Here is a 21,605-nt window from a genome sequence, read left to right as displayed (position 1 = left end):
ATCCAGGAGGGAAACCCCAGCAGGACCCTTCAGCTGTCTGGGATATCCCAGAGACCAGCGAACCCCTCTCCAGACGTGGGTCTGGATGAGGGGCCGTATGCCTGCAGCAGGGATGCAGTTGACGCTCCCTGGGCGCTCAGATAAGAGCTCTGCCCTGCAAAAGCGCCAGGAAAAGCCCTTTTCCTTGGCAGATGTGATCACAGAGCAGGGGACACCCCCAGTTTTACACGCCAGGGAGGGTCAAGGGGGGGTCAATCCTGTTGTGTCTGTGACAGCAGGCATTTGGGGGTTCACCCCGTGGCCGCACCCCATGAGGAATATGGTCACAGCCTCTTGCCCTCCCCCTTTCACCTCCCCCCCCCCCCGAAAAAGCCTTCCTGACATCCAGAGTTAAAATCAGTCTTTCCCTGGCTCCTGGCTTTCATGGCGTGCCCCCCTCTGCGGCGCTTTTTGCATCTCTTTCATAAATGATGTACGTGGAGCTGAGCACCGCTGAGCCGCAGTCGAGGCTTTAGCTCCCAAGCAAATCCTTCCAGGGGGGGAAAGGTCCGCTCGCTCCTTTTCTCCCAGCCACAGCCTGTAAATCCACATCCACACAATCAAAACAAACTCCAGTAGTTCATTTTTCGGGCTCTTTTCCAAAGCTTTTAGGCAGCTGGAGTGCGATTTTGTGCTGATGAAGCGGTGGAGGAGGGCTTAAGTGAAACAATATTGCGGTGGCTGAGAGGTTTGCTGGTGGTTCAGAGCTCAGAGTGAACCCCGGGGATCCGCCACATCTCCAAGTTCTCCTACAAACCATGGAAATCGCCAGTCCGGTCCCCGGGATAGCAAAACAGGATTTAAAAAACAACATTAGCCACCCCTGGAGCATGGCTGGAGAAGAGCCGGGAGCCAAGTGCTTAATGAAATCCCTGCTCCTAGCTCGCCCTCTGAAACCAAGCAAACTTCCCCAAAGTGTTTGGGATGGAACAAAGTCATCAATCAGTTATTTTAACTCCCATCTCCGTAAACAGGAGAGAGCCCAGAAACACGCAGCAGGGGAAAATAACTGTCAGCTCCCGTCGGTGAAGAGGGTGCGGGGAGGGAGGACGGGGGCCGCCAGCGGGGAACTGAGCACGGCGTCGGCCCCAAAGGGCGTTTCATGGATCCCGTAGGGTATTTTGTGGACCCCACAGAGCATTTCACAGACCCCACAGCCTGTAAACCCCACGCACAGCCCTGAGAGCAGACCCACCATCCACGTCGCCGTCCTGGTGCAGTGCAGTCGGCTCTTGGTGACGGTCACTCTGCCAATGCCATATTGGAAAGAGTGGGAGGTATGAATAGCTGGGATGAGCATCAGTAGCCTGTTTTCTCCTGGATTTATTAGAGGGACAGGAGAAGAGCAATGGAGACAACCACGGAGGAGGGTGGAGAGGGAGGTGCTCTTGCACCGTCTTGCACTGCATCACAGTCCTCTTACACTGCCCCACATGGGGCACTGGCTTGGGGGGATCCATTAAGCATGGCAGCATTTGCATAAATATATCATGGCTTTGTAATTACACATCAGTGATGAAATCACGGAAAAATCCCATGAGAGCCGGGTAGGGCCCCCGGGGATTGATCCAGGAGGTGAACACATCTGTGGGGCTGTGGCTATGCTGCGCCAATGGTTGGGTGGGGCAACACCAGCCTTTGGTCTGGGTTGCATCCTTCCTCACCAGCCACGGGTGCTACAACCCTGCAGAGCAACCACCCTGGGCATGGGGCAGCACCTGCTTGTCCCCTCCACCCCACAGGTTGGGGTATCGTCTACCTCGGGTGGATGGAAAGCAGGCGAGCATCTCCCAGAGACACAGTGCAGCCGGCGGTACTCAGCTCTGGAAACATCTGGGGCTCTGCTCGTGCTGCTCCATCCAACATCAGCCACATGCCGGAGCTGCAGCGAGGGATGGCCAAGCCAAGAGAGATTGCGCAACCAGACTGTTCTAGAGACTTGGTTTTTGCATGAACTCACATGTCCCGGACCTGTTCCTGAAGCCGCACACGTGTCTCCTGACCTGCCCTTGCAGAAGCCACGCAGGGGAGGAGACACCTATTCTGAGGAGGCTGCAAAATCCCATGCAGAAACATGTGGGCTGCACTGGGCATAACATGAAGAACAACATCTGTTGCCTTCCACAGAAAAACACATTTACGTACGCTGCAGTGTGACCCGTGGAAATCAATGCCAGCACGTGCCAAGCAGCCGGTGGGACCGGAGCCACCTGCCGAGGAATTGCTGCTGTGCCAGGGCCGGGCCGGCCATGGTGGGAGGTGGGTGACGTCCAGGGAAGATGAATTTCTTGCTCTTGGTCTCAGCATCTTTGCCGCATCTCGTCCTCATCACGGTGGGGAAAGGCGGACGAGCTCCGTGTTTACCCTGCAGGTGCGGGGCCTCCGGCTTGCCAGGCGCTCCTTGCCCACCGGATGAATATTCTGCCATTTTTTGGCACATCTCAGGTGTTTTTTCCTTTTCCCTAGTAAACATCAACAGGAGCTGGTGTAGGCCACCGCCAAGTATTTTTTTATGTGACACCTTGATCGATGTTCCTCTCGCGCCACTCCCTCTGGCAGCGGGGCCGGCAAGGATTACTAAGAGGCAGCCCAGGACACGACCGGCACATCCCGCTCGCCACTGCCTGCCCCGGCGCCCATCCCCATCCCGCCGGGATGGCTCCCGCCACGCACCGCACAGACGCGCTTTCACGCCAGGCTCCCGCAGCAAACCGGCAGCACGGCCCCAGGGTGTGGGGGGCCATGGGGGCTGCACGCGTGGCTGGAACTCACTCGCACGCAGCTGCACACCTTGTGCGACCCCCAGGAGCCCCGAGCCAGGACCAGCTTCCATGAGCTACGTGGGAATAACGTGGCTGCAGAGGGAGAAAGGACCTGGGGGGGGGGGGGGGAAGGGGTGTTGAAGCCAGCCTGGGGCAGGCAGGAGCTCTCTTTAGGGGCTTTTGCTAGATCTGCCCACGGCTCACATGAGATGTAGTCACGTTTACTTGCAAGATGTGCCCTTCCTCTGCAGCTCTGCGCTGCCCTGGGTGTCTAAACCACGCATGCAGCTTTGTCCCATGTCCTCGCATCCCTGCAGCATCCTCATTTGACCCCTGCCGGAGCCAACGCAAGGGCAGAGGTGAGCAGGCAGCGCAGGCAGCACAGGCAGCGTGGGCAGTGCAGGGGACGGTGTCCAGCCGAGCCCTGCCCTGCACCTGCAAAACATGGGAACCCCACGGGCAGCGCTGGGTGGGTACCGTGTTTGTCCCACACCAGGCGAGAGCCAAAAAAACCCATCCCCAAAACTCATTGCACCATGTGCTGTACACATGTCCATCTTCAACACTCAGTAGCATCTGTTTTGGATCTGGACCCAGGGTGAACCCCAAACAGTGATGGTGCTGTGCCAGGATGCGGTGCCCACACGGGGACGCGGTACCCACACTGTGCCCTGCCCTGCCCCCCGTAGCCCCTGCCATGCCGTGGCATCGCTGCCAGCCCCGGCGGCTGCTGTTTCGCCGAGGGTCTGTGTTTACCATCACCTTGTAACGGGATTATTCAGCCTGCGGTTTCCTCGCTCGTCCGATCTGTTTTTGCTCGGCGGCCGGTGGCTCGCTGCCATCCCCTAAGCTACACGCCGGGCTATATAAGCAACCTCGCCGCCTCGGCTGCGGGGAGGCTCGCGAGCAGCACGGCTCGAAGGCGGTGCAGGGGAGGTTTCGGTAAGCTGCAACTCTCTCTCTTCTTCCCAACCAGCTGCAAATCCCTTAACCCACGGCTGACAAGCCCTCGCCTCGCCCCCGGACCGCAGCACCGCTGGCGGCTCTGCGGCGAGAGGGCGAGACTCTCCTTAATTGGGGTTTTTATGGCTTTTGTAGGTAAGAGGGAGAAAAAAAATAACAAAACAACCCTGCTAAGTTTTTCCTCTTTGTTGCAGCTAGTGGTTATATAATTTTGCTGTGTTATTAAGGCGGTGTAATTAAGAGTGTCTGTGATTGAGGGTGAGGTGGAAATTAATTGATGGGCAGGTGAAGGTGCAGAGGCTGCGGGCTGGGAAACATCGGTGGGGACACGGTTCCCCGTGTCCTGCTTGTCGCTTCCTCATCCCAGCTAACGGCTTTGGGGCAGGGTTACAGGGACGCTGGAGCGGGGGCTCGGGGGGGACACCGTGCTTTGTTCGCAAAGGGCTGTTCGATCTCCCGCAGCTCCGTCCCACGCCGGTTCCCCCAGCCCCTGCCAGAGAGGGGACGTGGGCGATGCCGAACCCACCCTGCCGCCAGGATCCAGCCGCTGGAACCCCCCCTTTCCCAGCATCGCGTGTCCCAGGGAAAGAGGGACGCATCCCATCCCAAACCCAGCACCGAACAAGTTGCAGCCAGCTCCCAAAATAGCCACCGAGTGGGAAACAGGCTTTCAGCCTGGATTAATTTTTCCTGGTTATTGTCTGGCTGCGAGTTCATGACCCCGCCGTAAGCCCACAAAACACAGCTCATGTGTTGCTTGTTATTTTTGCTTGACTGGGATTTGCTGAGCCATAATCAAAGTATTTCCTAGTCCCACATTCCCCAGTCTCGGAGGGGATGCTTAATACCGCTTACAAATAACAGGGTGTTCTTGCTGCCGGCTGCTCTTTGTCAGCCTCATTTTATGGGTAAACTGAGGCACTGAAAGGCTGAGGGAACACTTTCCCCCTCCAAGTTCAATTAATTTTGGGTGCATAAAATAAAGCAACTGGAATTCCAGCTGGAGTCACTCGGGATAACACCAGCTCCATGGGTACCTTTAGAAATTAAATACCCAACTGCTTGACGCCGCAGGGGTAAGGGACTCACTTTAAAAAAAAAAAACTGGAGTCGCTGAGCTGGGGAAGAGCAACACAAAGCCTCAGTCCCTCATCAATGCGTGCAGAAAAAGGAAAATATTTGGTTTCTTGCTCACATTTGCAGCAAAGGCTTGGCTTGTGCATGGGGTTTTCCGCTTTTGGAGGTGCTCAGGAGCCTTTCCCCTCTCCACGCTCCCAGGATGTACTGGGATAAGATGCTATTGGCGCACTAAGCCCAGTTTGCAGGCAGAGGAATGGAGACATGAAGATGTCCCTGCTCATGTTGGGGGCAGAGCCGGGTGCCGGGGCAGCCCGCGGAGCCGCGTGGGCTGCGAGAGCATCCCTGCAGAAGTATTTAAGCTGTTAAAAGGCACTTTGAGGAGATGTCATTACAAAGCAGCGCTCTGCAAAATAGATTTGGGCTCAGATGTGACAGCGAGAAGCAGAGGGGATGCGAGCGCAGACGTGGAGCCCCTTCTGCTCCCCCCTTGGGGGGTGAGCGGCGGGCTGCCAGGGGTGGGTGGGTGGGCAGGGGGTGTAAGTGGCCCCGCAGCGTGTTTTGGACTGGTTCACCCTGGGAAAAGCTCCCTGAAGGCAGCAGGACCCCGGGTGAGCCTCGACATGGCCAGGCTTGTCTCCGCAGGTCTGGGGAAGGTGTGGGACGGCTGCGGATACCCCAAGAAGCCCTCAGTCACCTCTGGAGACAATGATGGTCGCTGCAAAAGGATGGATCCTCCTCCTCCTCCTCCTGGGAGCCACGTCTGTTTTAGGTGAAGGTTAAAACGTTTCCATTCCCGTCACTGCAATGTCCCGTGCCCGTGGGCACGCCAGCGTGAAGGCATGTCTGTCGGCGGCCACTGAGCCAGCAGACACAGGCTCAACCCCGATGCCGGGTCCTGCTCTGGGTCAGCGCAGCATGCACCCAGCCAAACAACTTCCAGACGAGGGCTGGAGTCCATCCAGCCCCTGGAGCATGGACAAGGCCCGTCTGCCAGCCAGCCAGCCTCCAGCTGAGCAGGGATGAGCCTCCCTGCCCACCGGCTGTGCTGGGACCATCCCTGCCTGCCGCCCCTGAGACCCCGTGGTGTCCAGCCCGCACCCCAGCTCCCATCCCAGCTCCCCTCTGCTCCAAGCAGACCCACCCTGGCCAGTGCCTTATCCATCACGCAAGCACAAAACAACCCCAACCTCTGAGCCGAGCACTCGGGAAGTAGCAACGTGTCTCTTCTCCAGGAGAAGATGCTCAGGAGCAGCAGCATCTGTCCGCTGTTGGCTCTGGTGGGTTGCACGTACCAAAGCACTGAGTGATAAGCAACCTTCCCCTCTGCTCTGGTGGGTCTCGCAGAGAAAATGTGTTTGCAGGCTCTTTGGATTTGTTTTCCAGGGCTATAGAGGAATTTTGCCCTGAAGTGCTCTGGCCAGATGCCTGGGGATAAGAAGAGGGAGAGTCAATTTGTCGCTGGGCAGGTGCCCAGCAGCCCTGCTGAGCCTCGGGGAGCTGGGCACCAGAGAGAGACAGTGCTGGAAAGCTTTGGGCTTAACTCCCCAGTTTAAATGGGACTGTCCCAGCGAGCACCTCAGGAATCAGCCACGAGCACCAGCTCTCCTTGGGCACGCAGGTGGCCAGCAAGTGCAGAAACCAGCCCATGTCCCATGGCAACAACCAACCTCACCCCCCTCGGGTTCATTTCTCCCCACACAGGGAGCGGCAGGATATATTTTATATCTCAGGCTATAAAAAGATTATTTGATCTGAGCTGCTCCAACACAGAACGCACAAAAATGGTTTTCTTGGGTGATAAGGGAAATGGCAAATTTGCATCATACCTGAGCCTCAGTGACGCTGTGGGACGTCTCCATCACGCCCTTCAATTGGCATCTCCTGCATGTGTTGCACCGCATCCCACAGGAGCTCTAATCAGCACCTCTAACCAGCCACAACCCAAAGGGAAATCAAAAAAACTGAGCCTAAGGTTGCCCAATCCCTTGAATCTTATTAATTTATTATTAATCTAATTTAATCTCTAACTTATTGACCCTTAGGTCAAAAGCTTCTGAAACCAGCCCTCGGCAGGATCCAGATAGGACAGAAAACCTTCAGCCCGCTGGTAATGCTCAGCTTGGACAGTAAGTTATTTCCCAGCTCGGGCGGCTTTCCCTCGCTGGGACAAGGGGTGTTTGCACGCGTATTATTTTTTTCAGCCTTAATTACTTTTTTTTTTTCCAGCCTTAATTTACAACCAAACAATATTATTTGAGTAGATGAGGACATTTAGGCAATGGAATAAATGTTAATCATCCGCGACCTCCTGTAGGGTTTTGGCTATCACTAACACATGCTGTTGGCTCATGTCCTGGAAAAGTGAAGGTCAAATGCGTGACCACAGCCCCGGCTCCCGCGGGAGGCACGCGCGGGCTGGGAGGGCGAGGAGAGCCCAGGGATGGGCAAGCACATGCTCCGACCTGCCTTTCCCCTGCCCAGCGTGTCCCCAAACCCAGGGCAGCTTGCGACACCATTGCTTTAGAATTAAAGCCCGTGGGGCATTAATTACCCGCAGAGCCCCAGGAGATATCCCGACCTCTCAAGCTTTACTGCCCAGAGCTCGGGATTGGAATTCCAGCAGGCACTGAAAGGGCTGGACGCGTTGATGCCATAGCTGAGGGATTAGGGGACTTTCCCAACCTTCCGTCTCGCTCCCAGCAGCTCTCTCAGCTGTTGGGGAGAATCAAAGCACCGAAAACATGGACACTCAGAGAGAGGTTCCCTCCACCTGCTGGGAGGTATTTTTAGGCAAAAATACCAGGAAAATTGTTTTGCCCTCAAAGTGGATGACACAAGGCAGTGATGCTGAGACTGACTCCTGCTTTTCTAGGGAGAAATAAAGCCAAATCTTGAGGTTTTGACCAATGCAAGCATCTGCCCTTGGCAGCAGTGAGCTGTAAACTCAGGTTTTGCCTCCAGGAGAGGGTGTGCCAGAGCCGGTCGGGTTGAGCTTAGTGCAGCCGGGCTGGCGGGAGGGAGGGGTGCTCAGCCGGGGAGCCGGCGAACCCTGCCTGAGTCACCCCGCGCATCCTCTGCCCGCAGGTACAAGGAGCAGCTCTCGCAGGGGAGACCCGATCTTCACCTACGCCAGACGCAGTACGTTCCTGCCGGCCAGTGCCGCGGGGTAGTCCTGTCCCTCCCCACGCCCCCGCCAGCCCTCGAGCCCCTCGGCTTCTCCCCCGTCCCCTGCTTTTTCTGCTGTTGAGGTGCTACCCAGAGCCATATAATGCCATTTTCCTCCTCAGGCCTCCCCTCCTCCTTTCTTATCATCACCAGCCCTGCAGATTAAAGCAGCCGATCCCAAATAAGCTTAGGATCTTATTGAGACCCCACTTTAATCTGTTGCACATTAAATTTTTGCTTGGGGCAAGTACAGATGGGCATTTATCCATGTGCTGCCTGGGAAGGGACCATGTCCCCAAGCCCCCCTCCTGCTGCATCCCCCAAATTGCTAAATAAGGTCTATGGCTGCACCACTTGGGATGCTGAACTGAGGATGCCAACGTGCCAAAAGATTAAAAACTCACTCATCTAAGCCAAGCACTCGCTCCAAACCAGACATGACGCTCCTGTGGCTGCTCTCATTGAAATGGCCTTTTCCAGCCACCTGCTTTTGTAAGCCAGGGGCTTGTTTTTGACCATCACTGTTCAGAGCCCAGCCATGTGCCTGTCTGCCTTTCTAGGAAATAACCCGACCTGGTTTATTACAAATCGGGTGGAAGAGTAGGTGTGGGAGATGACACGGCACATATTTCCAAAAGACCTCATTTTTAGAAACTTCAGTCACAAGCGCATCCTCGTAAATGTTATTAGAACATTGTCATTTAAAAATAAACCTAAACCACAGACTTGGAGTGGATCTCATCCATTCAAAGCAGCTTAAATAAATACCATCTAGTAGCCGGTTAAAGAAATTCCTATAAAAATCTAACCGCATATTAAACTCTCAATAAACGCCCTTTGTATTTTACAAATCAGCTGGCCCCTAACATGCTCAGCCTGCTCGGTAGCATCTTGGGCTTCTGTTTGCACACAGTAAAACTGGTGCTCACAATAGAACACACACTTCGCCTATAGAGAACACATGTTGAAGTATGGTTAAAGACATTCAACATGATCATATCAACAATTTTACCCTCTTTTTTTTTTTATTTAACCACATTTGAAATGCAGGCGAGCGTTGCCCCTCAGACAGCATTTAAATGACAATGTGTGTTTGATTTCCTTTAAGCCAAATTTATTCAACACTAAGCATGAGCTGCGTGCACTTTGCTCCCCTCGAGTTTATCTTAATCATCTTGAATTCAGTAGCCTGCGGGGAATTAAGTCAGAAGCATTCAGGCGCCTTCTCATGCTTTATTTCCCAGCTCCCTGAACATGCTTTGAGTTTGTTTAATCCATGTGGTGCGTGATATCCAAATGCATAGTCTGAGCTATATAGAAGCTGTTATATAGAAGCTGCTAAGAAACTAACTGCCTGTTTTCGGGCAGCTGTACGTGTAACGCATCTCAGTAACACACCGCTGATGTTATTCAAGGTCCACTGGTGCAAGATTCAAAAAGGTTTTTGTCTCCATGGTCGAAATGGAGCGAATGCTCGGGAAAGTGTGGCCAAACCGGTGTGCAGAAGCGTACCAGATCCTGCCTAGCTGAGCGCCTCTGGGGCGTGCACTGTAATGAAGCAACTGAGGAAGGGCGGCTCTGCATTGGACATGTTTGCTCAGGTGCTCCTATAACCTCACTTACGGGTAGGGGACGATGTCCTGATCTCACCACTGTACTCCCTTCACTGTCATTTTGCTCTCCCTTGCCAAAATTTTGTGATGCTGGTGCCTTCCTAAGCAGGGTTGGAGAGTACTACGGGAGCAGAGCACGGGGAGTTTATAGCCAAATAGCAAGATAAGGGGGGGATCCAGATATGGGGAATCATAGGAACCCATAAAGATCCTGGGGATAAAGGAAAAATCTCATTAATCTTGTTATAACAGCAGCTCTCAAAGTGGAATCAGCGACTTGAGGCGACTGCCTCCGTGCAGTCAGCCCCAGAAAGAAGAGCTGGGGATATTGAATTGCCACAGCCTCTGCTGAAGAGGCTTGTAATTAGTTATATTATTCTTATAATCGCCTTTTAAACAAGTCACTCTGAAAAAAGTCCATGTTTTCTCCAGGAAAGCTGTTTCAGGTTTTCCCTGATTTATTCCATTTATTTCCAGCTATTAAAAAATTTGTCAGGTAGCTGCTGTATAGGGATGCTCTGTGATTGTAAAAGGAATGACCTCAGCCCTTGCTTTGGGAAGAGACTGATTATTTTTTAGGATTAATCACTATAAGTAATGAAAAAGTTTCAGAATCACTGTTTGGGAGACCATTCGTTAAGCCCATCGGATAGCGCTCATTTGGCAATTAACCTCTGTCCTGCCCAAGACAGGATACCATCGAATAAAGGGAGACAGCTTTTAAGATAGACCAAAGTCATGATGTTTGGGATGAGCTGGTAACAGAAACCTACAAAGTTTAAGGCATTTGGATTTGTAATTTTGCCAGGGTTGAGCTAAAAGCCCACACGCTGATCTGGACTCACGTTTCCCCGAAATTCAGCCCTTTGGGGAAGGTAAACAACAGTTCCTAGCTGTAATTATATCCACGTGGCTGCTTTCTACTAATTGTCAGGTTCAAAACGACATTGTCCCCGTGTCTCTAATGCACAGCTGTTGATAATCAGCAAAAATATGTTTTGGATACAATTTATTCCTTATGCAGTATCTGCCTTATTACATCTAAATCAAAAGCAGATGTGAGGCCGTGCCGTGAGCGTTACAGGGACTTGGGGGCTGCTTTCTGACTCACGTACCTCTCCTCCAGCCTGCAACATCACCTGCCCCATGGGCCGCATCAACGCCGACTGCGACTCCTGCATGTGCCAGGATGCGACCCTGCACGGGAAGGTCTCTCTCGAGGATGGGTCGCCCGCTGCCGATGCCCGCGTCTACCTGCAAGCCAAGAAACTCAAGCTGTTGACAACGGCCGATAACAGGGGCATGTTTAGGATCCCAGGGGTTTGTCCTGATGGCAAAAACACCCTTAAAATAAAGAAAGCCAAATACGCAACTGCTACTGTCACTGTGCCTGAAAGCAACAGAAGAAACCTGGCGATCCAAGTGCAGCTGCAACGATCAGGTAGTGCCAAGGAGGGGGGGAATGCAGGAGGCTTTATGCAGTAATCAGAAATAAACCATGATTTTAGGAGGGGAAAAGTAACGAGGTGGCCTTTTCCTCCTCCCACAGGCAAACCCTACATTTTCAGGAGCCCCGAGGACAAAGCCAGGAGAGTGGGACAGAGCGTGTCACTCTGCTGCGATGCCCTTGGGAGCCCGGCCCCTGACCGCTACCTCTGGTAAGGAACTCGAGTTTGATCAGGCAGAAGTCTTACCTGTCCAAAGATTCAATTTTTGTCTCCTTACATTCTCCATAAGGGTGGGGGTTTAGCTATAAAACAGCTAAATACACTGGGAACTGATCTCTGCAAATGATGGTTTCCTCGAGATGTTTGGAGCTGGCGTTTCTCACAGGTGTGGTAATGTCATCTGCCGAGGGACTCACTGGAAAAACATACAAATATGAGTTTGCAAAACCTCGGCAGGCGCAACTGGCAGCTCTGCCTGCCTGCCTGCCACCCGGCAGCGACATCTCAGTACTGGCAGGGGAAGGAGAATCACTTTTAGGTGATGCCACGTAGCCAGACTACAAATGGGGAAAATGAGGCAAGAGGTCTGGAAAAATCCACATGGCAGGATGCAGGATTAGGCCATTGCTTTGCTCCAGCCAGGTGGTCAGCCTCTGTCCCCTTAACTGCCTGCCTGTTCCTGGCAGGTACCACAACGGCTCACTGCTGGATCCCTCCTTATACAAATATAAAAACAACCTGGTTCTGAAGAACTTGAACAGAGACCAGTCAGGAGAGTATTTCTGCAAGGCCAGCAGCGCCGGGGGGTCGGCAAAGTCCCAATCTGCCAAGCTTGCTGTAATAGGTAAGAGAAAATGTGCGTGATGCTCTCCAAGCGGCTGTGGAGGCGGCGGGGTGCAGAAACCAGAAATTGTGATACATGCGGGAAAGAAAAGTCGCAGAAAAAACATTCAGGGGGTTATTTCATGCATCCGTTAGCACATAAACTTGCGTGAGCTGGTTATGAACCAGATGCTCTCTACAAACTGCAGCTCTGGATTGCAGGTGACCTGCCAAGCTCAATCTGCTGGTTTCAGCAGATTTCTCGCTGTACTCGCTGCCTGACATGTGACTATTTCTGTGAGTTTGTTTTGGTTTTTAAATCCTGGGACACGTTTTAGTCCGTCCCTAGCAAAAAAGCCAGGCAGCTGCAGAACATCCCGCTGAGGGCGGGTGGGATGGCAGTGGTGGTTAAGCAGGAGCTGGGTTGGTCCTGCAAACACCACCACTCTTAATCAGGTACCTTAAGTTAAAGCTGAGCACCTGCTTCATTGAAATGGAGGCCAGATGAATTCAGCTAACCAAAATCCTGCAAAACATCTGTTCTGTGGCTGCAAAAACCTCACTGTTATTGGGAGCAATGTTTAGCTCTGAGGGTTTCAGACCACATAGCAATAACTGTATAATTATTTCATGCTGCTCATTAAGAAATCCTATTCAACAGGAAGACAAGAGGCAGCCTGCAACTCCCAACCCCAAAGCCACCTCATCCGACTTCCACACGACTGCTTCCAAAAAGAAACCAACTCCTTCTACTACGATGTGGGCAAATGCCCAGCAAAGACCTGTGCTGGGAAGCTGGATAAAGGGCTTCGGTGTAAGGACAATGTCTCCTACTGCTGCGGGGTGTCCAAGATGGAAACCAGAGACATCTCCTGCAACGGGTACACGCTCCCCACTAAAGTTGTTGTAGAATGTGGCTGCAAAAAATGTACCGAGACCAAAATAACGGTTCGAGGTAGAGCCACAGCAGCAGATAACGGTGAGCCACTGAGGTTTGGCCACATCTACATGGGGAACAAGAGAGTGAGTATGACCGGCTACAAGGGAACCTTTTCCATCCACGTCCCAGCGGACACGGAGAGACTGGTTTTAACTTTTGTTGATCGGCTGCAGAAGTTTGTGAACACAACAAAAGTTCTGCCCTTCAAGGAAAACGGAGGTGCTGTGTTTCACGAGATCAAGCTACTAAGAAAGAAAGCACCCGTTACACTGGAATCCACTGAAACCAACGTGATTTCTTTGGGAGAAATGGAAGAAGATGATCCAATTGCTGAATTAGAAATTCCTCCAGATGCATTTTATAGGAAAAATGGAGAAGCCTACAGAGGCAAAGTGAAAGCCAGCGTGACATTTCTGGATCCAAGAAACATCTCAACGGCTGCTGTGACACAAAGTGACCTGAACTTTGTAGATGAGGAAGGAGACGTATTCCCGCTCCGTACGTACGGCATGTTTTCTGTGGACTTCACTGATGAGCAGGGCACCGAGTCTCTTAATGCGGAAGATGTGAAAGTTCATTTGGATGCTGCTCAGGTCAAGATGCCAGAGCACCTGCAAGAGATGAAGCTTTGGTCCCTGAACCCAGAGACAGGATTATGGGAGGAAGAAGGGGACTTCAACCTTGAGAAAAGCAGACGGCGCAAAAGGGAAGAGAGAACTTTTTTGGTTGGGAACATGGAGATCAAAGAAAGGCGGCTTTTTAACCTGGACGTCCCAGAGAGCAGACGGTGCTACGTCAAAGTCCGAGCCTACAGAAGCGAGAGATTTCTGCAAAGCGAGCAAATCCAAGGGGTTGTGATTTCTATTATAAACACAGAGCCAGAACCAGGGTTCTCCTCCAACCCCAGAGCATGGGGCCGTTTCGACAGCGTGGTCACTGGTCCCAATGGCGCCTGCGTGCCCGCCTTCTGTGACGAGCAAAACCCCCAAGCCTACGCAGCTTATATCTTGGCAAGTATGGGGGGCGAAGAGCTTGAAGCTGTGTCCTCTGCTCCCAAACTCAACCCCAATGCTATTGGGGTCCCACAGCCGTATCTCAACAAGCTCAACTACAGAAGAACAGACCACGAGGACTCCAACACTAAGAAAACGGCATTCAGCATTAACATGGCCAAGCCAAGCCCTAATTCCCCAGAAGAGAACAACGGCCCTATTTATGCCTATGAAAACCTAAGAGAATGTGAGGAAGCTCCACACAGCGCTGCTCACTTCAGGTTTTACAGGATAGAGGGAGACCGGTATGACTACAATACCGTTCCCTTCAGTGAAGATGACCTCATGAGCTGGACTGATGACTACCTTGCATGGTGGCCCAAGCCCATGGAATTTAGGGCCTGCTACATTAAAGTAAAAATAAATGGACCCCAAGAGGTGAATGTAAGATCTCGTAATATGGGCGGGACGCACCCACGTACCATTGGCAAGCTCTATGGCATCAGGGATGTCCGCAGCATTCGTGACTCTGAGCAGCCGGATGTGTCGGCAGCCTGCCTGGAGTTCAAGTGCAGCGGCATGCTCTTCGACCAAGACCGCGTGGACCGCACGCTCGTGAAAGTGGTCCCGCAAGGCAGCTGCCGCCGAGAGAGCGTCAACAGCATGCTCCACGAGTACCTGGTGAACCACCTCCCCATGGCTACAAACAACGACTCCAGCGAGTACACAATGCTGGCTCCTCTCGACCCACTGGGGCACAACTATGGCATCTACACCGTCACTGACCAAGACCCGAGGATCGCCAAGGAAATTGCCCTGGGCAGGTGTTTCGACGGCACATCTGATGGCACCTCCAGAACCATGAAGAGCAACATCGGCGTTGGATTGACTTTCACCTGTTCGGAGAGGAGTGCAGCAGAGCAAAGCATCTTCCAGTCTCAGAGGAACTCGGGCCAGCAGTCCATACTGGTTCTGCCAGGGGAGAGCCCTGCGTACCGAAGGCCACCGGCAAGCCGCCAAATCCCCCAAAGCAGGGTCCCAGTAAAAGGTCAACGTCCTTCCACATACTAGAGCTGTGTAGGAGCCTCGGTAAAGTTGCTCGCACTTGATTAAATATAATTTGAAAGTAACATCTACCTGCTAATAACCTAATTCAAAGCTGGTAGGTGTCATTATTTTTGAGACATAATTAAGATGCACTTTTTTTTTCCCCCCCCACCAGAAAGGAAAGACATACGGCAAAAATGGGGGCCAGTAGCAGTAGTGGGTTCATGTCTTATTAAATGCATCCATAAAAAAATCTTCTTTCTGCCTGACATTAAGCAGCTTCACATGATAGCCTAAAGGGAAGACTAAACACATAATTAAGTCATGTACATAAAACATTCTTCTGTTCTGCATCTGCAGACTTTGCCAGCCCAAGTACCTGTACAGTAGTTGGTAACACAAAAAGGAATAAACTCATTTCCTCATCCTGAATTCAGCTGCAAGGTTTTGTACTTGAAATGTAAGTATTTTATTTATTTCTAGCTTGTTTTAGAATGACTGTATTCAAGCTAAACTACCGGCAGCTGCATTTCGAAGAACTCACATGCTCGATAGCACAGAGAAGCCATGTGGATTTGTAGTCTCCACGTGGATAAAACTACAGCGTTCTCTTGCTCCTTGCATTATTTGACAAGAAAATCCATGCTCTGTGATAGGGTAGGTTAATAAAAAAAATCATTTTGTAACTTTGACAATGCTGCGTTGCTTTTGTGTTTGACAAGCCCATGTAAACCATATGTAGAGCTGACCAAAGCATAACTTGCAAAATTTCACCTTCCTGTTCACAAACAGGTTGCAGCTTTATCAATGTGAGACTGATCCTGGGTATGGGTGAGGGGTTTGGTGCTTTGGTGGGTAGCCGGTGCCCCCCCAGGACCAGGGCTTGGCCACGGCGTGCTGTGGTCAGGGAATGTGTCCTCAGCTCAAGATGTGGAGGGTCAGCAACGGTGCTGGGAGGAGCACAGCAGCAGATGTGGGCAAGGGATGAACTAGGGAGAGAGCAGCAGGACTCCCAGTGTGGGACAAGTTGGGGGGAAAGAGATCTAGAAACCCGTCCTTTAAGGATGATAGGAAACCAGGCAATGTAGAGCAGGGCTGGGAGGTGCAGAGAGAGGGAGAAGACAGGCTTCCCTCCACATTCAGCAGCAGCAAGCAGGAGGCTGCTGGGCAAGAAGCTGCTCTTAGCTGAAGGTACAGATGGCCACAGAAGGGGTCAGACAGTGATCCATCTCCAAGTGACCTATTAAGTTGCCCTATCCATCTGCCCCACTACTTCTAGAGTGGAATTGAGGAACAGTGCAGAAGACATCCTTTGTTTACACCCAAACACTGGCAATAAATTTTTGGGGTGCAGGCAAGCCCACAAACCTTCAAAACCAAAATTTCCACTGAGAGACATCACAAAAAGGTGGGCAGTGTTACTGGATGAAAACTGAAATTCAAACACATGCTTAAGCGTGGACTTCCCTCTCCTACCTCATCCCCTCCTACGGATATGAAGCCAGTTCTAGTTCTGTGCTGTCCTACCTACAGCCCATCAAGGGCACGGGGAATCTTTCAATAGCATCTAGCAAGCTTCAGAACAGGTTCTCAGGTCTGACACAGGGCATCCCAGGCATTAAATGCAGAGCTGTGCAGGACTGAGTGCCTGTGCAGCCCAAATTATGCTTAAAAGGTAAAAAAAAAAAAAAAAAAACTTAATAATCCATGGTTTTATGCAAATTGACAATTATCAAAGAGAAGCAGAAAAGGAAGAGCTGTGGAATACTCTGGCACGTCCTCTTCATACCAATGAATTTAGACTCTGTGTGCTTTCTTTTGTGTCTAGTCTGCTGCAAGGGCTTGGCGCGAGCTGGGGCCAAGGCAGCCAGTGGGGAGCATTAGCTCGGACCTTCCCACAGAGTTCTTGGCTTGCACTGCAGATTCGAAGAGAAATGTCTCTTCCCTCTGCTCCCCTCCTCCTCTGCATACAGCCAAATCCCAAACTTAGTTTCATCACTTCGAGGGTGAAGTAACAGAAATTACTTCTGCAGACCAACCCAGGAGATACATGGATGAAAGCAGGCTTGGGATCTTGTCCCTGTGCTGCATGTGGGCTCGCCGGAGCCAAACATAGCAGAGTACAGGGCGCTTCCTTTTGGGGAGAAATGTCTATTTAACAGGAATGAAATCATCACAGCCCTACAGCCTGAAACAGCAAGAAGCTCTCCAAGTTTCCCCAAACTGTCCCCCACTGCAGCTTAGCTCCAACTTGGAGAAACAAACTAATCTCCACAACCACCAAGCCCCTGAGCTCTCGGAGGAGGCTGCTGGCAGAGTACATTTTATACACAGCAAGACAGAGAGGTTTCAAACACGGGTGCTTAAGCACTACCAACAGAAAACAACCACCACTCAGTGCTGACACTCTGTCATTACTGATGAGCCACGATGCCAAATACATTAAGAAAGTTTATATAGGAGAAAAGCTACGGTAGGTCTGGGCATCCACCACTCACACAAGTTTTATGCTATAGTTCAATGTCAGTTCTGACTTCTCCAGCTTGTGTTTATGGTCAGTGTACGGCAATGTCCTTACTGCAACCTGTAACCTACCCCACACTCCCACATATCAAAGGAGAGCATCAGCTGGAGGAATGCAGGAATGCTGTGACTCAGCTCCTCCCTCGGCCTTAGCCTTGGGACCACCAACCTTGAGAAACAGGCTGAAGCAGGAGACCTGGCTGCTAAATGTCAGCAGGTTTGGGACTAATGGCAAAGCATCTCCCATTAAGGTCACTTAGTTTCCAACCCTCAGATAAGTCTGGTGACCTATCCCTCCTCCTGTTTTTAAGAAAGGGAAAATATTGCTTCCCAGAAGCTATCAGGCCTTCAGCAGTTAGGATAAACAAAAGAAGAGATATTCTTGTCTAGTCTCAACCTTCAAATTATTCAGGGATTTTGCAATCAATTTTTTAAAAAGGGTAATTTATTCAGCAGAAAACAGGAATAAAAAGGTTTCCTAGGAAGCAGGGGGAGTAGTAAGGTTTCAGATCATGAAACAGATGCATCTAACTGCAAGTCACCAGCATCCTTGGAAATATCACTCTCTCTAACATTTATTTTAAATCCAAGATGAAATCACCCCTATCCAACACCAGAGCCCTTCTGGTGCCCAAATGCTTTGCAGTTCTACCAGTAATTTGGCTTCAGGGATCTTAAACTGAGCCATAGCGAATGCTGGGTCTATGAATACCTCTGCTACTTTTCCTCTCTCATCCGAGAGGAGGACAGCTGTTTTATTTTGCTAGTATCACTTTCCAATTGCTAGGGTGGCTGTACTTGACCTCAGCAGTGGTACTGCAGATTGAATCACCATGTCTATGTTCCAGAGTCAACCCTGACATGCTATTCCACACCTCATCAGTGAATGCCCCATTTTTGTTTTGTCTGTCCTGCAAAAATAATCAGATTTTCATTACCTACTGAGTCAAATCCCGACAGAGCTAGGTGAAAGCAAAGTTTCCAAAGAGACATTTTGGTTAACAGCTGCCTGGGGAACACCAATTCACTTTAAAGCTTCTCTACCATGTCACAAATAGCTTGCCAAAGATTTCCTCCATAAAAAAAATAAATTACTTATTCTCTTTTCCTCTGTAAAACAACTGTGCCTATTCTGTGACAGGACATTAACTATTAAGCAACAAAGAACTGTGTAATCTTTGGTAACCTCTTGCATAGAAAGCAATTCTGAGAAGCCTTAAAGCAAACTCTGCACAGACCAAAAGATTAAGTTACAAGTATAGGTATCCTGGCTACAATATGGTTTAGACATTATTTGGCATTAAACAACTAACTGAAGACATTCCGTACCAGATTTTCACAATCTTCTGTCCAGCTGACCTTGGGTTTCCCCTATAAGAGGTGCAGAGAGCACCATCTACAGGGTTTCTGAGCACACGCCACCTCAAACTCCCTAAAGACTCAGGGAACCTCTTCGCTGTTGCTTTATGCTTTAGTTAGATCTGAAATTACCACCTGCCAGTAATGACTAACAGCCATAGATCTCACACAAGGTGCAAGCTAAAACTGTCAGCAAGAGATGTACTAATTGCCCTACAGGTTCTCTCCGATGCTAACATCTAACGCAGACACTGCTGGCTGAAAGCTGATATTCCGACTAGCAGCATTAACGCCACCCAGCAACAGCATTGCTCTGCTCCGTGTCATTTTAGAGATGCAAAGGATAAAAGCATAGTTCTTTGCTAGCAACTTTACGATGCCAGAGTAGATTCCAAAAAAACAAAGGAGTCAAAGAACTTTCAAGGATTCTTCCTCAAAAGTCATTCCTAGGAACAAAGCAGTTGATTTAACAGTTTGGTCATCTAAAAACTTTTAACCCTAAATTGCTTGAACTTTTGACATTATTGTTTCTGTGGGAGTCACATCTCACCATTCACTTTGCTCAGGTCATAATGAACAACAACTCATTTTCCAGTGCCTGGGGACCTGGTACATCAGAAAAGTTGGGTCTACCCATGCTGACAGATAACTAAAATACTTCACTTCTCATAAGTCCAAAATTCTTTATCATTTGTGCTTAAAATTATCTATAAATTCAGGTGGTTCGCTTTTGGGTGGGGTTTTTTTGGTAGATTTATTTCTCTGCTAATTCAGCGTCCACTACAATCTGTGCCTGAGGCCAGACTCCTACTGCACAGCTGATTAGTGTTGAAAAAACCTCACTGTCTATGGAGAAGATGCTTTAGAGAAAATATTCTTATCCTCAGCAAACTGTATATTTGAATTCCAATGACGCCTATAAGTGTTCTTTAAACTGATTCCCAGAAGGTCCAGCTGGGAAAACACAAGGCAAGGAGCCATACAACTGAGACCAGTGATGTAACAAAGCCCAGGAATCCCCCAAACCCATCCACCAGCCCCACAAAAGCCCCACCAACCCATCCCCCATCCCTTCTCTTGGCATAAGGTGATAACGAACCTTTCATAGACTAAACAGAGTAAAAGCAAAATGACTTCACAACCTTTACTTACAAGTAGTAGGTAAGAGGGAGCAAAGCACTAAAATACCTCATTTGCTTAGAAACAAACTTGCTGGGTTTATAATTTCTGCAGCACAAATCGCACCTTTGAGGCTGCGGTCAAAGACAAGAATCCTCCACGGGAGCCTGACTTCCGCCTTGCTGTTGTTTCCAGCTTTTGACTCTGATTCACAGGCTTGGATTTCTTGGAGAATCATGTGTTCTGGGAAACCTGTCAGAGGCAGATTAATTGTTGGACCAATGGCAATTAAAGAAAAGTACTGCAGCATCTGTTTTAACAGATGCTTCTTCAGAAACATTTTAATCTGTGTTATATAACACATTTTTCTAGATTTTTTTGCTTTCTTCCATTCAGTGAGTCACACTCAAGCCCATCAAGCTCATGTCACATTGATATAAGTCCCATGAACTCAACACCTGACTTGAGCTTTAAGTTCCAGATATGACCACTTGAAAAGACATCCATACATTGAAAAGTCTGAAGAGCCAAAAGGATGCGTGGAAGAGGATGTGCTGGCATTTATTGATGAGCATGAGGAAAACAGAACCATTGTAACACCAAGCCTACAGAACTTCTGCAATGGTTTTTTTCTTTGGAGGCTTCCAAAATTTCAGTGATAATGCTGTAAATATGAAGCTAACAGAACAGTGCCTCCCCAAGTCTGAATAGCACCAGTGGCTCTGCTTTTGCCTCAGTAGTATTCAGAAAAAGCAGGAGTAAGTCGAGCAAGTAACACCAGAGCAGCTCCTAAGATGTGGCCAGTCTTTGTTTTGCTGTTATCCTCACAGTACTACGTTACTTCCAAGACAAGAAAGTAAGAGAGTCATCAGTTTTAGGGTTCTTCACATGAAATACTCTGTCTTACACGTGCCATTAACCAAAGGCAGGTTAAGAAAAAGCACAGATTAGATTAACAACTCCTCATCAGGTAAAAACCCTCTCATCAGAGAGAAAGTATGAGAGTAGAACATAAATTTTCTTGATGGATGGTACACAAATATTAAGTGAGATGTATTCTAGGATATGAAAACAAAAATGAGAAGGAATAGATAGCAAGATAGGAAAGGTAAGAAATTGATCAGAAAAGCTAAAGATGTCAAAGGAAAATATCTAGTGAACAACATAAATGACAAGTTTTAATCTCATTGATTCTAATCTAAAAACAAGTCACTTGTATTGAAAAGCAAATATACACAGTAAATTTTTCTTTTCTTAATTTCAAAGGAAACAAAATGATGTGCTCACATCACAAGCAGGTGAGTAAAAACTTTCAGCTGGCATTCATGGATGACATTGAACAGTACCTACTATTTACAGCCTTTTCAGAGTCAACGGGCCCAATAAACAACATGATGGTCCTAAGGGAACTGGCTGAGGCGATCTCAGATGAGAATGCATTAGGCATATTCTGTTCACTCCCTTTCTAAATCGAAGATTTCTTGAAACTGAATTCCAGCACACTGGAAGTAGAGAGCTGTAGACTGAGAATACACAAAGAGAATAAGCAGGAAGACACGGGTATTTAAGAAGTTGTCAATGATTGCACAGGTTGATCAGACGGAACATCAGACTGCTCAGAAAACCCCACCTAGCAAACAACCCCAACAAAGGCATATGACCAACTGCACAGAGCTCCAGGTATGGTATTATATAAAGATGTGGCATCTAATTCCAGTGAGAAATAAGGGATG

The 21,605-nt window shown here is 49.7% G+C and overlaps 1 protein-coding gene and 1 long non-coding RNA gene across 3 annotated transcripts; one reads left to right on the top strand and one right to left on the bottom strand.

Annotated features, from left to right (window-relative positions):
* Positions 1 to 3,733: 3,733 nt before the first annotated feature.
* Positions 3,734 to 15,550, top strand: CILP (cartilage intermediate layer protein). 2 transcript variants are annotated; one of them, XM_082488851.1, is made up of 9 exons: positions 3,734 to 3,743; positions 5,473 to 5,613; positions 6,887 to 6,970; positions 7,929 to 7,982; positions 9,425 to 9,610; positions 10,749 to 11,063; positions 11,172 to 11,280; positions 11,757 to 11,914; positions 12,554 to 15,550. In XM_082488851.1, the coding sequence occupies exons 2-9, from the start codon at positions 5,550 to 5,552 to the stop codon at positions 14,893 to 14,895; spliced, it is 3,312 nt and encodes a 1,103-aa protein (XP_082344977.1). In that variant the 5' UTR covers positions 3,734 to 3,743; positions 5,473 to 5,549; the 3' UTR covers positions 14,896 to 15,550. The 2 variants fall into 2 exon arrangements, with proteins under 2 accessions (XP_082344977.1, XP_082344978.1); XM_082488852.1 differs by lacking the exon at positions 3,734 to 3,743 and having other exon boundaries at positions 5,427 to 5,613.
* On the bottom strand, positions 11,350 to 21,326 carry LOC309676319. Its single transcript, XR_014269589.1, has 3 exons — positions 21,223 to 21,326; positions 19,999 to 20,124; positions 11,350 to 11,485 (listed from the first exon to the last, which is right to left on the bottom strand). It is a non-coding gene; the product is annotated as an uncharacterized lncRNA (long non-coding RNA).
* Between the last annotated feature and the right edge of the window lie 279 nt (positions 21,327 to 21,605).

The sequence above is a fragment of the Vanellus vanellus genome (genome assembly GCF_965231255.1).
Source record: "Vanellus vanellus genome assembly, chromosome: 11".
In the NCBI taxonomy this organism is placed as follows: Eukaryota; Metazoa; Chordata; class Aves; order Charadriiformes; family Charadriidae; genus Vanellus; species Vanellus vanellus.
The sequence above is the reverse complement of the archived record's forward strand: the minus strand, read 5'-3'. Positions and strand labels throughout refer to the sequence as shown.

Excerpts from the sequence above, each read along its gene's own strand:
- CILP (XM_082488851.1), top strand. The coding sequence starts at position 5,550 with ATGATGGTCGCTGCAAAAGGATGGATCCTCCTCCTCCTCCTCCTGGGA. Across the intron at positions 9,611-10,748 it reads CATTGGACATGTTTGCTCAG|CCTGCAACATCACCTGCCCC; the intron begins GTGCTCCTATAA and ends CCTCTCCTCCAG. Across the intron at positions 11,064-11,171 it reads AGTGCAGCTGCAACGATCAG|GCAAACCCTACATTTTCAGG; the intron begins GTAGTGCCAAGG and ends CTCCTCCCACAG.